Below are 17,220 nucleotides of genomic sequence, written 5' to 3'. Positions count from 1 at the left end.
CAGCGTTGCCTACAGGGCGCTCCAGAGTCTCAGGCAGAAATATTTCCCACCCCTAACTGACGATGCTGAGGATTGACCCTGGAACCTTCTGCATGCAAAACAAGTGCACTATGGCCCCTCTTCACAAATGCGCGAAATTACTTCTGGGACTAAGTGTGTGGCTCAGAAACTAGCCCATACATCCTAAGGATTGGAAGCTGGAAAAATGTACTCCCAGCAGAAGGAAAACAAGCCTTTGAAACAGAGTGTGACTTAAAGGTAAAGGGACCCCTGACCATTAGGTCCAGTCATGACCGACTCTGGGGTTGTGGCGCTCATCTCGCTTTATTGGCCAAGGGAGCCAGCATACAGCTTCCGGGTCATATGGCCAGCATGACTAAGCCGCTTCTGGCAAAACCAGAGCAGCGCACGGAAATGCCATTTACCTTCCCGCCAGAGCGATACCTATTAATCTACTTGCACTTTGACGTGCTTTTGAACTGCTAGGTTGGCAGGAGCAGGGACCGAGCAACGGGAGCTCACCCCGTCGTGGGGATTCGAACCGCCGACCTTCTGATCGGCAAGTCCTAGGCTCTGTGGTTTAACCCACAGCGCCACCCGCGTCCCTCCCAGAGTGTGACTTACGCCACCCTTCTTTCTTTTTTGCCAGGGTAGGCTGCCAGATTGGGGATCCAGCAGAAGTCACCCCGCCTTGCCCGGTTTCTGTCCCTGCCACTCCCACATAACGCCCATTTGGGAGCTACTTAGGCTGCCACAGAATACGGTGCTTCTCTGCGATGATACTGAAAGGCCAAACCCTCGTGCGACGCACACCCAGAGTGAGCACTCCTTGCAGCCTCACGACTCCCTCTGCCTTTACACAGGGAGCAGGGAATGAGCCAACGTGCTAAATCCCACCCCCATGCGCACACAAGAGTCGGGCGGGGGGACACGAAGCACAGAAACAGAAAAACCACTAAAAATAACTTTTCCTCCCCCTCCAGATTGCTCCAGGCTTCGCCGCCCGGCAGAAAGATGTTTGAGTCAATCTACAGACATTCCCCGGAGACAGATCTCCGCGCATGAGAGCGCAGGACCCTGTGTGGAGCTGCATGCCCTTGGGAAAGGAGAGTTGCAAGCGGCGGCAGTTTTGTGTATTTTTCATTTGGTGTGGAAAGCAGAAGCGGGTGCTTTTATGAAAAAGAGCTGCAGTTCCCAAAGTGAGCAGTACTCTGCACCACCACAGGGGGCAGTAGGATTACCTTGGGGGGGACTGCTAAGAGGCAAGGGGGTGGCAGGGGGTACCCTAGGAGGCTTCAAAAAGCTGGTATCGCCGGACCAAGATCATCAGCTTTGTCAAAATAATTATACTAAATCATTTCACTTGGATTCTGAACAAATGTACAATGAATTGTTACAGTTTTGAATTTTATTGTGTTATTATCTTCCTCAGTGGGTTGTGGAAAACTGCTCTTCTGAATAATGCTTTTTAAACCAGTGGTTCTCAAAGGGTGTGGCGCGCCACACTGATGTGGCAGGAGAGGATGGCAAGTGTGGCAGGAAGATTCAAGGGCAATCAAAGAAGCATTCAAACATTTCAGTATAGTATAAAGGTAAAGGGACCCCTGACCATTAGGTCCAGTCATGGCCGACTCTAGGGTTGCGGCGCTCATCTCGCTTTATTGGCCAAGGGAGCCGGCATACAGCTTCCGGGTCATGTGGCCAGGTGAATCAGAGCAGCACACAGAAACGCCATTTACCTTCCCGCCGGAGTAGTACCTATTCATCTACTTGCACTTTGACATGCTTTCGAACAGCTAGGTGTGCAGGAGCAGGGACTGAGCAATGGAAGCTCACCCTGTCGTGGGGATTCGAACCGCCAACCTTCTGATCAGCAAGTCCTAGGCTCTGTGGTTTAACCCACAGCGCCACCCGCGTCCCTTCCCTTATAGTATAGTACAGTATAAAAAAAATGTTTTCATTTGCAGAATATGCAAGAGGTTTGTTTATAATTATCTTTTGGTTCATGTTCTTATGTAGCTGTATTACATTATAAAGTAGTTGTGCTCTATGTTATATATCAAGCACTGGTAGTTGTTTCTTTTTGCTTTCCAATGTATTTCTTAGGAATAAAGAATTCGGTTTGGTGTGCACAAATTTCTATACTGAAGGTGTGGCCCAGAGAAAAATGTTTGAGAATGTTCAGCAAACGCTGAAACCTGTGTTGCATGTTTGGGAGCACTCAGGGGAGGGTACATAAAATGTTGCACACTGGTCCATCTAACCTTGCAGCAAAAAGCAAAAAGCTTTTCAGGCTCCAGCAACAGGGAGCCTTCGGCCTGGTAACCAGAGGCAGAGATGGGTGCAGCTACGGATGCAGATCTCACCTTTGTACAGCAGGCTAATTTCTAAACACAGCCCTCTCTGTCCTCCATCCAGGCAAGCAGGAAGAAGCATGATCAGAACTAAAGGATGCTTCCCAGCTAGCCACAAAAACCCCCAAAGGAGAGTTCAGAGCAGGGCTGGGGAGGGGCGTGGCCTGAGGAGAGGGGGCGTGGCCTGAGAAGAGTCCTGAGGCTCAGGCAGAGAGGTCCAGAATGCCTCATTTGATTCCCCCAGGCCTGCTGTTGTTCCCCACCCCTGTCATACGCTAACAACTGGTGCTGAACTAAAAAATACACCTCCTCCCCCCCCCCCATGTTTCCCTCCCAACCATCAGTAACAGGAAAATAAATTGCATTTGGAAATTATCTGCTGAAAATCTGGGGGAGGACAGATTTCGGCACAGTGCTACCAACAACTTTTCAAAAAATAATAGAAATTATCCCCCGCAAATGCCAATCCAACGCCCTGCGAGTATTTTAAGCTTGCTGCTCAGCGGGAGATGCACAAACTTGAAAGCTGAACGAACTGAAGGGTGTTTGGGCTGTGTGTGTGTGTGCGTGTGTATGACCTAGATTTTTTTTTTCTACACCGTCTCTTGTCTCTCTCCATTAAGGGAGGGCATCTAGTTTTAGAATCACAGCTAACTGTGCCCAGATGTGGTGCATTTGAAAGGATATAGAGGCTGCTGAGAAGATCTGCAACAGGGGCGGGGAACCTTTTCCAGCCCAGGGGCCACATTCCCTCCTGGGCAGCCTTCCAAGGGCCGCATGCCAGTGGTGGGTGGGGCCGGGGGCTAAAGTGGGTGGAGCAACCAATGTACATCTCACCACCCCCCTCCTAGACAAGCTAGAGGCATTAGACACATTCCAACCATGCAAAAAAAATTGTGGTCTAAAACAGGACAGGTGAGGGGTGTGGCCTGAGGAGAGGGGGTGTGGCCTGAGGATAATTGTGAGGGCCAGGTAGAGACAAATGAAGGGCCGCATTAGGCCCCCAGGCCTGAGGTTCTCCACCCCCACAACCTACAAGGACCTTTCCTTAGATACGTTTTAAACCCCTTCTCAATGCTCGGCTTTACTCAGTGCCATCTCTGCACCTAACGGGCGGTGTGGTGAAGCGGTTAGAGCATTTGACTACAACAAGGGAGACTCTGGTTCAAACCCTGACTCAGCCACTGACCTTGGGCCAGTCAGCGTAACCTACCTCACAGGGCTGTTGTGGGGATAAAATGAGTAACTGAGGATCATGTATATGTTGCCTTGAACTCCTTGCAGGAAAGGGAGGATCAAGCAAATGAACGAAATCTTATCAGCGCAATCTAGACCTGCGCTTCCTGTTTTAATTGCTGTGTTGTTTTACTGTTCTTGCCTATTGTATATTCTAATAACTAATGCTTATATTTTAATTGCCTGTGCAACTGGATAGAATCCTGTATTAGGCATTAAGTGGTATACACTTTAGGCATTAAGTGGCATATTCTTAATTAAGAATAAAAACTAATTAATATTTACTGAGGCCAAGTCCATACCACTACAGTGGTAGCTCGGGTTACATACGCTTCAGGTTACATACACTTCAGGTTACAGACTCCTCTAACCCAGAAATAGTACCTCTGGTTAAGAACTTTGCTTGAGGATGAGAACGGAAATCGTGCGGCAGCGGCACGGCGGCAGCTGGAGGCCCCATTAGCTAAAGTAGTACCTCAGGTTAAGAACAGTTTCAGGTTAAGAACAGACCTCCGGTGCAAATTAAGTTCTTAACCAGAGGTACCACTGTATTAGAATGAACATCAATTGACCCATGGAAAAACTGAGGTTGAGACTGTATGGCCCTCGTCCTTCACCCCAGGAGTGTCATTGAGAAGGAAACCATTTTATGCCTTCCCCTTCTGAATGCAGATTTTACAGCCCTGAGGATTAGATGCCCCTGCCAGACTTTCTCCCGGCGACTGATTTCCCCCCCCCAAAAAAAAAAAAATTGAAACATGGAGCAGAAACGCAGCCTGCACCATCCCTGACCTGCCGTGGCTGGACGGGGGAGAAAACCTTTCCTTATTTCAAAGCCCCCTCGCCCCACTCCAAAAGAGTGGCAGCCGTCCTGTGCCGTCCACTCCCTCTGTCTGGAGTTACTCTGCAGACACAGTTCCTGGCTTGCTGAAGAGCTAACTCAGCAGCTTATGTGGAACGCCCTGGCTAGAGGGATGGGTGAACTCAGATCACAGCAACGGCAGACAGGAAGGACTATATAAATGCTATTATTAATGAGCATCGAATGAGAGCAGTATTTGAGGCAGGGGTGGGGGGGATCTCAAAGCTGGTGGGGGGTTCAAATGCAGCCCTCCAGACCTCTCCAGCTGGCCCTGGGGACCCTCCCCAGGCCACACCCCTCCTTCCTAGGCCATGCCCTTCTGCTTAGGTCCCCTCCTCAAGTGTTTTTGCCTGGGATAGAACAAAACAGGTGCTACAGCCCTGAGCTGTGACCCTTTCCCTTATATTTTAGGAACACGGGAAGCAGTCTCACACTGAGTTGGTCCAATGTGCTCAGTATTGCCCACACTGGCTGGCAGCAGTTGTCCGGGTTTTCGGACAAGATTCTCTCCCCCTTTCCTACCCAGCCCTACCTGGACCTCCTGCATGCAAAACGAATGCTCTACCACTGAGTTACACCAACTCCCCTTAAGACAGGGACATAGAAAGCTACCTTATACCAAGTCAGACCATTGGTCCACCTACCCCAGCATTGTCTACACTGGCTGGCAGCTGTTCTCCAGCTACCTGGAGATGCTGGGGATTGAACCTGAGACCTCTGGCATGCAAAACAGATGATCTGTCACTGTTCTATGGGCCTTCCCTTGAGAAGCAACTCCTCCAGCCCATATCTGCACTGCCTACAATCCTGAGCTGGACACTCCTGCCCCAAGACCAAAGATCCCCACACTAGCAGTCTGAGTTCCTGTCCAGCTCTCAAGTGCCACCACCCCACCTCCTCCATAGTCACAGGAACAGAGGAGACCATGAGCCAGGCAAGAACGCCAGAGCTGCCCCACCCAAGTTGTTGTTGTTGCACCCCAAGTCCTGCTTGGGGGCTCCCCAGAAGGATCTTGTTGGCCGCTGCTGGAATATGATATGGTGCTAAAAGGGCCTTTGACCCGATCCAGCAGAGTTCATCTTATGTCCTTAAGAGACTGTGCTCCTTGGAACTTCCTGGACACTGGAGAGTCTGTGCTGTCCACTCTCGGAGGCAGGACAGTGGGAGAGATCAGCCTTGATCTCAAACAGCAAGGCAGCTCAGTTGCGACCTTCAGGTCTGTTAACGGCACTGCATGTGCAAGGCTTTTATAATGTTTACGAAACATCACTTAACGCAGCCACAGCCGCACCGCACCAAGGAACTCCTGGCAGGATGTGACTTACCATGTGGTAGTTGACCATTTCCTGCAGGCTGTCTCCAAACTTGTTCAGGCATTCCTGCAGAAGGAAGAGAGGCATGGCAGTGAGAGAAGAACAGAGGCCTGAAAGGGAGAGTGGGGGGTGGACATAGATGTAAACACCCCCCCCCCTTAATTTAGCTCCAGTCTCAACAAGCACCACTGTGGAGATCACACAGGGTCCCTGGACGTTTAACGGTCTATTGATCCCTGTGCCACCACTGTGCTCGCTTCCTTGCTGCCACCAACCCGTTACTCTCTGGTAAAACACTGAGTCCAGACAGATGTTAAAAGTGAACCAAGAAAAAAAAAACAAGTTTATTTTACAAACATTAACAAGTTTATGGTTTCTCAGATAATATTCCTGTCAGTATCTTTAGTTTCTTTACTGACCTATACCTTCCTAATACCTTCTGACTGATTATCTCAACCGTTTGACTGACTCCTCTTAACAAATTCTCTCACTCTCTCCCACCAGACTAGCCCAACCCACAGACTTCTCTTCTCTGTCTCTTCTAACTCCAGACTGTCTTCTCAACCACCCTAACTCTAACTCCTCCCAAAATATACCTCTGTGCTTAAAACCTTATACACAGTTAACTCTGCCGCTTGGGTTCCCATTGGTTAGTCATTTTACAATTAGTCAACCCTTTCCTTATGAACCCAGTATGATATCACACACCTAGGAGGGCAAACGCCACATCCCTCTGCCCACATGCTCATCCTTCACTTCCTGGGTCACCTGCGGTCAGCCTCACCCACCTATCAACCTTGGGCAATTGTGGGGAGTGCGGGTGGATAGAGGAGATAAGGGTTGGGTCTGCAGGCCAGACCCACTTCCTCACTCCTAGATTACAAGGCAAAGACCCCTCATATCTACATTTTCTTGAGCTCTTTGGGAGACTGGCTGGACGTGATGGTGAACCCCAATTTGCTGTGGTGAGATTTCTACAAGTGCTCTGTGCACAGGGCAAAGAGGGCCCCACTTTTCAAAGAACATGGTACTTCCCTGAGCAAAATGAACAGGCAAATCCATCCTGATGTTCTCAGAGGTGCAGCTCAGAACCAGTGATGCGCAAGTCTGTGCATTTCACGTTCTCATTCTTCCAGTCAAGTTCAGTTCCCAACACTGCCACATCAGTGTGGGATATACACATCAGCACTGCAGTGCATATTTCTCCAAATATACACACATTTGTGTGCAATTTTGACTATAAAACACAATTTTGCAAAACCATTTTGCCCAATAATGTTCAATGTTTGCATCTCTCTCTCTCTCTCTCTCTCTCTCACACACACACACACACACACACACACACACACATATATATGTATGTATGTACAATTTACTCCAATTATATGTGTTTTTGTACACAGTGCTTGCCTGGGTCTATTTTGCCTAATCTACACACATTTGCAAAGCATGTTTCTCCTAATATTTACATTTTCCCTAATACAATGTATGTGTAATGTGATTTTTGCTCATATGCATTTCTATGCACACTTTACCCCAGCTACATGCATTTTTTTGTATGCATGACTTGGCCAGAGCACTGAATTGCAAAAATTGGAAAAGTGCAGATTTTTGAAGGATGGCTGTCTTTCAGCTCTCGTATTGTTTTGGCCTGCGCAAATCAGGTAGGTCCGCCTTTAAATGCAATATGAATTGAAACTCTGCCCACCCCCAATTCGTGTTATGAACTCAAGAGGCTTCCCCCAGTCCTTCTGATCCCCATCCTCAACTCCTGTTCAGTTCCCTCTGCAACGACTTATCCTCCGTCTTCCCAAATAGCGGATGTTCGCTGACCTACTTCAGATGCATCATCTCTGCTTTCTGGCTTTTCCGAAAGAGATGCGATTCCTTGAGGCATCCAACTCCTCAGATATTTTTAGCCTGGTGTGTGTGTGTGAGAGAGAGTGTGTGTGTTGCTTAAGCTTGAGTTACTAGATCCAAACAGCTTTATGCATTTACCCTTTTTGCAAAAATACAGAAAATGGTGGGTTTGTGCCTGCAATTGCAGGAAGGATAATTTTCCACGTGTCCGATTTGGTGCTTTAATTTGCAAAAACGAAAAACGAAAGAAACACAAACCCACAGTGTCCCTCTGGGAACGCTGAAATTCTCAGTTCTCAAATACTCAAGATTGACCTTGCTCAGAAATTGTTGTCACTGCCGCATTGTTGTGCAAATGTCACATGTATCTAATTCTCAACCCCTCCTCCAGGAACACTAATTCAACGGCTGAATCTGCTTCCCTGCATGAGATTTTACGAATAGATAGGAAGCTGCCTTAGCCAGAATCAGAACATGGGCACATCTAACTCAGAATCATCTAACTCAGAATCAGAACATGGGCACATGACCACACTGATCAGCAGTGGCTCTCCAGGGTTGCAGGCAGGCAACACTCAAAGCAGTACCAAATGTGGGTGGACTGTGGCTTGCTGTGGATGGTGGAGGCTGTAGCCCAACAATGTATGAGGAACCAAAGTTGAAGAACACTGGCAGGCAACGACTCTCTGGCGTTTTAGACAGGGATTTCTCCCTGTCCTACCTGGAAATGCCAGAGACTGAATCTCGTTCAGTCTACCACCAGATGCTCTGCATCCTATTCATCACATTAGCACAGTGGTTCCTAAACCATTGCCCGCTTGGTTCCATAACCTCATCCCCAGTGCCCCCTACCCTATTAAAAATATTATTAAGAACAGCAGTTTGCACAACCCACTAAGGAAGATGGTAACACCATAAAATCCAAAACAGTAACAATTAATTTCACATTTATTTGAAATCCAGTGGAAACTATTTAGTTCAATGAATTCAACAAAATGGTTGAACTTGATCCAATGATACCAGCTTTTCCAAGTCTGATAGATTTGGGGGTTTTGTTTGCTTGCTTGCTTTTTTTACCCCTTTCTGTCACCCCCTTGCCTCTGAGCACAACCCTAGGTAATCTCATTGGCCTCCCAGGGGCAATCCTGCCCTCTTTGGTAACTACTGCATTAGTAGATTAGTAGAGTTTGCCCGCCCAGGCCCACCCATGGTATTTTGCTGCCTGAGGCAGTGCAGCAAATGTTAAACACACACACACACACACACACACACACACACACACACATGGTTTAAGGTGTCCAGTCTAAGCCACGTCCTCTCCCTGTCAGTAAGAATAGAGCAATAATAAATCACGCTCTTTCACGATGCCTAAAATCAGCCTCCCGAGGTGGCTGCCTCTCTCTCCCTAAGGGTAGGGCCGGCTCTAATGGCTCAGTGCTGAGAGGGCAGGCACCCTGTGCACATCACCCTTTAGCTCCTCATAGATCTGGGCTTTGGTGGGGCAGTGCTGCATGCCGTCTGCTTACCGAGATCATTTCGTCCTTCTTGCATTGCTGTGAAAGGTCCCGGACACCCCCGACAAAATGCTTGTTGGTGATGAGGTAGGCCTTCCCGGCATCTATCATATTACTGCATAGCTTTACCAGCTGCGAAGGAAAGAAGTGTGGGACAAGGGGCATCGGTCAGAAATGGGCACAACAATAACTGGCGCCCGAGTTTGCTTTTCCACCCTCTTCCTTCCCTGCCTCTTTTCCCCCACGTGTGTGTTGTGCATTTTTAGATTGCATACCTGTGAGCAGAGACCGTCTTGTTTTAAACTGGCTACTCACAAGCTGCTCTGCGAGCCTTTTTGGCAGAATAACTTAGAGCAAATGTTCCAAATAAGTAAACAGAGGGCAAGGAGAGTTGCCCAAGGCTGAGAAGTAGGTGCAAGTCAGAGCCAGCACACAGAATAACCTTTGGCTGCTCCACTCATGTTCCCTCTGTTTCTGTCATCTGGCAGGCCCGAGAAAATGGGTGCTGGCAAACGTCTCCGAGCTGCTGCATCCGATTCCAGGGAACGAAAAAAGAAAAACCCAAAAAGATGCAGCTGCCGGCCACATCTGGCTCCCAGATGGACACACCAGCGTGGCTTGGAGGAAGCCTCTGGAAGCGAAAGGGAGGCGTATTCTGCAACGTGGCAGTTTCTGCAACGCTGTTCGGTCCCCACACACTGCAGACCGAGCTGCATGCCGTTTGCTGTGAGCAGATGCTTTGGGAGGAATTCTACCCAGCCGAGCCCTACTCAGAGGAGGCCCACTGAAATTAAAGGACCCAAGTGAGTCAAGCTCATTAACGTCAGTGGGTCCAGGGCTAGAGTTAGATGCAAACCAGTGCCTTTGGGAAGGGGGCACATGCAGCCAGGGAAACCCCTGAAATATTGTTAGAAACGTAACAAAGTGTAGGGAAATCTAGCACAATAGTCCTAAAAATGCAAAAATAGGCCATCCAGGGATGCAGCAGTTGGAGTCCAGAAGCATCTCAAGGGTCACATATTTGTTAACCAACTTGCCACTGGATTTGCCTGCCTCTGTGCGTGTTTGTGTGAGCTCCACCAACTTACCTTGTCAAGCTTGGCTTCTATTTCCACAACATCCGTTTCCACCTCATCTATGGTCGCCCTGCAAGAAGGGAGACAGAGACATAAGCTCTTGCTTGAGACTGCATGAGATTCATTGCATACCCTCCAACATGCTGCAGAGGAAAATCAGGACGTGTGTCTTTCGGGGCTGCACCCCCCAAAGTTTCAGCAGCGCGCTGGACAGACAGCAGCACACTGATTGGTGGCTGAGAGGCGTGAAGGGGGAAAGACATAAATATAGGGAAAGGTGTAGAGTCACAATGCAACCTAAACTTCCGGTAAACAATCTGGAAACTCCAAATATCAGTGGTGCAAAATGGCGCCACTCCAGCTCTTAGCCACTCGATGGTGAACCACCCCCCATCCTCCAAGGCACACTTTTGCATTGAGAGAATGGATATCCAATTTTTTTCTTGGAGGCCAGAAGTGCTAGCAGCGCTTCGGTCTACATTCTTCCGTATCTCTATAGGGGAGGAGGAAGAGCTGGAAGTGGCACTTGTTGTGTTTCCGCTTTGGGTGGGCAAGCGTCAGGGGGAGGCAGGCAGGTGGGTGGGTGGGAAAAGAGAGGCACGGAAGCCAAAAAGAGACATCTCAAGATCCAATCAGAAGCCGGGATGGCTTCTGTAATTCCAGGATGTCCCAGTCAAATCAGAACAGTTGACAAGTATATGACTATCAGGCCCAAAGCCAGGAAGGCTGAAAGCAGGGGCACATGGAGACAGGGCCAAACGATGACCCGTTTCTCCAACGTCTGAATACCGTACAGAATCATAGTGTTGGAAAGGACATCAAAAATCAACTCCCTCTACCAGTTCAGGAAAGCCACGGATACTGGTGGACATCCAGCCTCTGCTTGCATCTCTAACACAACCAGTCTTTTCCTGTCATGAACAGTTCACACCACCAGGAAGTTCTTCCTAATGGCTTATGGATGGCTAGTCGCCGTGGCTTGTTGGGGAGCGTGAAAACTCCTCTCCCAAAACACAAGGGACCAACCCTTAACTAGCAAGCAAGGCTGAGATCTATATTCGGCTAATAGCATCGTCACCACCATCTCTCTATTTGCAGGCAACAGACCATTTAAACATTTTAGAACCATTTTATGACAATTAAACATTAATAAAAAAGCAATGCAGGCTCAGCAGCAAACGCAAGGCCCAAAAGTCAATATTCCAAAATACATCCTCCTCCGCCAGCATCTAGGGCTGCCAAATCCCGCCAGTTCCTGAATGGCGCATGGAGCTTGTGTCAGGGAGAAGAAGCAAACCTCAATGATCCCAGGTTCGTGTGTAATGAGAAGGCAAAGCTTCCTGATAAGGTTCTGAGAGCCATAATTATCAGGATGGCGGTGATTTTATTATTTTGTGAATATTATTTAAGAAATTGCCTTCCATACATGTCCCAAATGTATGTGCTCGATATGTAATTAAAAACAGCTAAGAACTAAACACCGGTTACAAAACATTAAAAACAACAACAGTACTCATCCAGCTGGACAAGGATACTGAATGATCCAGCTGTTCCAAGCATCAACCCCAATGAAGATCGATCCCCACATCATCCAGCCCACAGGGCTTCGCAACCGACCAGAGAACCGACACATCGTTGCGGCACACCAGCTATGGCGAATAGTCAGCCCTCCTGCACTACAACTCCCATCAGCCCCGGTGAGCATGGCCAATGGCCAGGGATGATGGGAATTCTAGTTCAGTAACAACCTGAGATTCCCCACACATACTACACAATATGCTAAAGTTGCAGCAGAACACCAATCCACACACTTGACAGCGTGGGGACAACCCTCCCCAAAACGGTTCAGATGTTTTTGGACTCTGACTCCTATCCTTGCTAGCCACTGGCCCTGTTGGCTGGGGCGAATGGGAGTTGTAGTCCAAAACAAATTCGGAGGCACCAAGTGAGGGAAGGAATGTTGGACAAGGTGGGCCATTGGCCCCGTACAACCGACAAAATGTTGATATTCTTAACTGGGGGTCGAAGAGGCTTAAAATTAAGCAGTGGGAAACATTGGCGTTCCAGTCAGTAATGTGAAGAAAGGAATTTCCAGGTCAAATCTCCTCACAGCTCTGGAAATACGGGAAGCCAAAAGCCCCCAGCGTGTTCCTTCGGGAGAATTGGATAGCAGTTCTTTTATGGGCAACGTTCCAGGCTTTGGTAACTGCAGCATGAAAAGAGTCTGGGGGTGGGTGAGCAAGGGAGTCTTTGCTGACGGGGGTAAGCCCGTGTCAGGATTGTACCAGTTCAGACTGGAAAGCACAGTGGGCTTCCGTGATTTTATGTTCCTGCACAGAGAGAATCCCTCCATGCAGAAAAAGAGCATGCCAGGCGAATAGCTCTAGAGCAGCATTCTCCCTGAATGGCTAGCTTTCTATGTGTGGAGAATGGATGCTTCCATTGCGTTGTGTTGTGTTGTTGTGTTGTGTTGTATGGAAGAATCGAGTCATCATGGCAGCCCTCACCTGCTGTCGGAAGTGGTACACACCAGTGACAGATTTACTGCCTCGGACCACTTCCTGGTGGCTTAAGGGGTTTCCTGAGGGTGTCTTGCTCGAGTGCTTCCCCTGCCCCACTCGACCCCATAACAACACAAGAGCCCCATCTGGTCCAACATCCTGTTCCCACAGTGGCCAACAAGAAGCCCTAATGGGAGGCCCACAAATAAGACCCGGGTGCCACAGCAAGTCTCCCCTTCCGTGGTTTGCAGCACCTCCTGAGGTAAAATATCAGCATCGTGGCTAGTAGCCACTGAGAAGCTTATCCTCCATAAATTTGTCAAATCCTCCTTTAAAGTTATCCAGGTTGATGGCTGTCGCTACCTCTTGTGGCAGTGAGTTCCAGAGTTTAACTATGTGCTGTGCAACTCATTTTAAGGGACGAGAAGCTCAGAGAGATGTTTTCTCATCAGTAGACTCACTGGCGGAGGACATTTTCAAGAGGCAGCCTAAGAAAACCTCCTCTGGATGATGCCAGCGACCCATCTGGCCTAGTCTCCTGTTCTCACAGACGCCAACCAAACGCCTCTCAGAAGCTGGCAAACAGGACCTGAGCTACTTTCCTCACGTGTGAATCTCAGCAATAGGTATCCAAAGACATGCTGAGGGGGGAAACATCCTAGCAGAGGCACGGCAGGCTTGGTCAGAAGCACCCACAATGGTTGTCTCGCTGCGTTTTGAAAGGAGCCAAGCAAAACACATGCTTCCCTCGAAAGACTGGAGTGGGAAGGCACCCCCATAAGTCTGTCCCCAATAAGTCCAGTGTTTAATTTCAACCAACTGCACACCTGCTTTCGGCCACATGTCTGGGCCAAGGGCATCCTCAGAGGACTTTGGACAGCTCTTTTTTCTGCATTCTGAAGGTATGAATAATAATAATAATAATAATAATAATAATAATAATAATAATAATAATAATAATTTGCAGCCGGGGAGTGACATCCTGTAATATTTCCGAGCAAATATTTACACACACAAATACACACACAGAGAGAAAAAGAACACAACCATATACACACACAACACACGAAAAAAAATACGAACATCCAGTAAGCATTCAAGAGGGCAGCATTCCCAGGCCAAAACCTGTGGCCCAAAATTCACTCATCCCTGGAAATGCGGGTGAGCCAAACAGACAAACCCCAAACGAATGTTTTTCCAAGAGCTCATTCCTGTGGCGGAGCTGGCCAAGCGTTCCCTTAAACTGGCACCTGGAAGGAAGTATGGGCAACCGAGCACTTGCCCAGTTCTCAGTGGGGAAAGTTCTTAGCCTTGTGGTCTGCACTTGGAAGAGCAAAAGGGGCCTGCAAAATGTCTAGGCCGAGGTTTTGAAGTATCCCAAACATGCCCCACCCCCTGCTCGGTTCCAGCATCACAGTTCCACACAGCAAGACTTTCCTCAAAGATTTGTGGGGGTTTTCCAGGCAACTTTAACCTGGGTTCATCGCTCTCACCGGGCCTACCTTCTGGAACAGTAGCTGTTTCATAGAATCATAAAATCATAGAATTGTAGAGTTGGAAGGGATCCTGAGGATCGTTTAGTCCGACCCCCTACAATACAAGAATATGCACCTGTCCCATATGGGGATTGAACCTGTGACCTTGTTATTACCAGCACCACTCTCTAACCAACTGAGCTAGAATTCCAGTCCAGAGGTGCTTGTATACCAGGCATAGAACATGGATAGGTAAGCAGCAGCAGCAGCAGCAGCAATAATAATATATTGTGGCTCTCCTGTTGTTGTTGTTGTTGTTGTGTTTCCAACTCCTATTGTTCCCGATGATGGGAGCAAGTTCAGAGACATATAAGAAGAGCCTACTGAATCAAAAGCCCCTCTAGTCCACCTTCCTGATCTCATATTGGCAAACCAAATGCCTATACCTTGGGTTAAGTACTTAATTCGTTCCAGAGGTCTGTTCTTAGCCTGAAGCACTTTAGCTAACGGGGCCTCCTGCTGCTGCCGCGCTGCCGGAGCACGATTTCTGTTCTCATCCTGAAGCAAAGTTCTTAACCCAAGGTACTATTTCTGGGTTAGCGGAGTCTGTAACCTGAAGTGTATGTAACCTGAAGCGTATGTAACCCGAGGTACCACTGTATGTGAAGCCCAAATACAGGTCCTCAGAGCAACAGCACTCTCCCTTCCTGCGGTTTCCAGGAACACAGGTATTCAAAGCCCTTTTGCCCCCTGCTCAAGCTAGAAGGGAGCTCAAAACACACACACCACACTTCCTTTATCCGCTCCATACTAGCAAACACCCACCCACAGCACCCCTTGGGAAACGGGCCAAGTTTCAGAGTCGCACAGCCAGAACGTCAGCAAGGATAACGCGCTAAAATCAACAGAGACTTCTGCCAGCTTCTAAGAATGTGTGAAGAGCCCTGCAGGATCCGGCCAGCGGCCCTTCTAGCCTAGCATCCTGTTCTCACAGTGGTCAACCAAATTCCTAAGGGGAAGATTGCAATCAGGACCTCAGAGGGACAGCACTCTCCCAACATTATACCCAAGAACACAACTTGTTCAACCTGCCCTTCAGCAAGTTATAACAGTCAAGCTTGACCCCTGAACAGCTAATCAGAAAAGTCAGAGAGAAGTGGGATCTGCAACAAAATGTTGCACCGCTGAATCTCCTGTTCAGGGTGCCTCTTCCAGGATTCTACATTCCATTCCCACCCCCCTGGTTTTCCTTTACAGACACACAATATTTTGTAGTTACCGAGCATGTTCAGTCCTTTCTGGGCTGCTTAGGGGAGGCAGGAGTTGCTCCCTTAGGTTTTTATTTCCCAAAATTGTTTTCTGTACTTCTGTAAACCTTGGGATTCCCCTAAATACGCCAGCCTTTGTTTCTAGGGGATTCAGTTTTGCTTGCATAACCGTTGGCACTCAGCACCAGAGTTCAGTATTACAGGGAGTGATTCCATCAACACACACACAAAACACACATTTAATTTAAGTCATTTCAAATGAATAGGCGTCCTTGTGAAACAAGCAAAGGAGCTATTGTTGTACCTTGTGCAGAAGAACGTATTCCCCATCAGATATGGCTAAGATGCTTCCACCGTTGGTTCTTGTTTGTAATCAAGATGGGCCAAGCCCCAAAAGATACCCCTGTTTCCCCACCATCCAAAAAGCTGGAGAAAGCAGGAAGAGTTGGGTCTTTCAGCGCCGTGACCTCTCCTCTCTCCCGGATCTCTGCTCCAGCAGACAAAAGAATCTGCCTCGGGACAGGAGAAGACATCCTGGACACCCTCGTGAAGGTGAATCAGCACCTGAATACTATGTGCTTCATCGCCAGCACGCCAGCACCTACTGTAAGGCGGAGCCACGTGAGTGTAAATACGACATCCGATCTCTCCCTTGCGTGCTTTGAACACCTTTTCTCTTGCAACCTTGTCTTCAAAGGTTTTCTGGTTACGTAACCCCTGAGAGAGTTCAATCCAAAGCACAATCACAGTTGTGAAGATACTGCCATACACACCCCGTTCTTTGAGTGGTTAGAAGTTTCAGGGGTTCTTCCGCATACCCAGAGTTTGGTTTCCTTGGAACGAAGATAAAAGCGCCCTCTGGGCCTCTCCAGGCGATCTATTTGTTGAGCATTTTATGAGCTCCTTTTTATTATTTTTAGCTCAGTGGTAGAGCACCTGCTTTGCATGCAGAAGGTCCCAAGTTGAATGCTCGGCATCTCTAGATAAGGCTGGGAATGTCCCCTGTCTGAACCCTGGATAGCTGCTGCCAGTCCGTGCAGAAAATACTGAGCTAGATAGACCAATGGCCCTGTATAAATCAACTTCCTGTGTTCCCATGTTTTCAGGGAAGGGTCACAGCTCAGTGGTTAGAGCATCTGCTTTGCAAGCAGAAGGTTCAAGCTCTAGCATTTCCAGGTAGGGTGAAAACCTGGAAACCTCTGAAACCCTGGAAAGCTGCTACCAGTAAGTGCAAACAATACTGACCCAGATGGACAAATTTTCTGACTCAGTGCAAAGCAGTTTCCTATGTTCAAGGCTGGCTGGCTGGCTGGCTGGCTGGCTGGCAACAAAAGCACCCTTTGTTTGAACTCATCTGCTGCTCGGTGACATATTAATTTTTTATTTTTATTTTTGCAATGTTCAGTTTTTGGTACAAATGAAAAAAAAATCTCATCTTGATGGCTTTGGAATTTTTTGGCAGATGTCCCGTGCTCCTCCTTCAAAAACTCATTTATCTCTGTGTGTGTTTGTGGTGGAAGCAATTGCTCACATGTTTATCACGCTGGCAATAAGTGATTTGGATTAAATGGTTGAAAACGATCCTTTAAATCCTGGGCAAACAACATCATGTCTTCCAGATGTTGCTGAGAGCCAACTCGCTTCGGTCCCAAGCAACACAGACAATAGCTACAGATGATGGAAGTTGCCCGACCACATCTGAAGAACACTGTGTTGACCGCCTTGCATTTAAACCAGAGACTGGGAACCTACGGTGCCCTC

The 17,220-nt window shown here is 48.2% G+C and overlaps 1 protein-coding gene across 4 annotated transcripts in view; it reads right to left on the bottom strand.

Annotated features, from left to right (window-relative positions):
* Positions 1–17,220, bottom strand: part of ACAP3 (ArfGAP with coiled-coil, ankyrin repeat and PH domains 3) — a 149,240-nt gene that overhangs the window by 77,922 nt on the left and 54,098 nt on the right. For all 4 annotated transcript variants that reach the window (XM_079986886.1, XM_079986883.1, XM_079986885.1 and 1 more), the window contains exons 2-4: positions 10,228–10,285; positions 9,152–9,271; positions 5,778–5,831 (exon numbers count right to left, since the gene is read on the bottom strand). In XM_079986886.1, coding sequence (XP_079843012.1) covers positions 5,778–5,831; positions 9,152–9,271; positions 10,228–10,285 — 232 coding nt within the window. The remainder of the gene's footprint in view (positions 1–5,777; positions 5,832–9,151; positions 9,272–10,227; positions 10,286–17,220) is intronic.

Source organism: Podarcis cretensis, assembly GCF_951804945.1.
Source record: "Podarcis cretensis genome assembly, chromosome: 8".
NCBI classification, from domain to species: domain Eukaryota; kingdom Metazoa; phylum Chordata; class Lepidosauria; order Squamata; family Lacertidae; genus Podarcis; species Podarcis cretensis.
The sequence above is the reverse complement of the archived record's forward strand: the minus strand, read 5'-3'. Positions and strand labels throughout refer to the sequence as shown.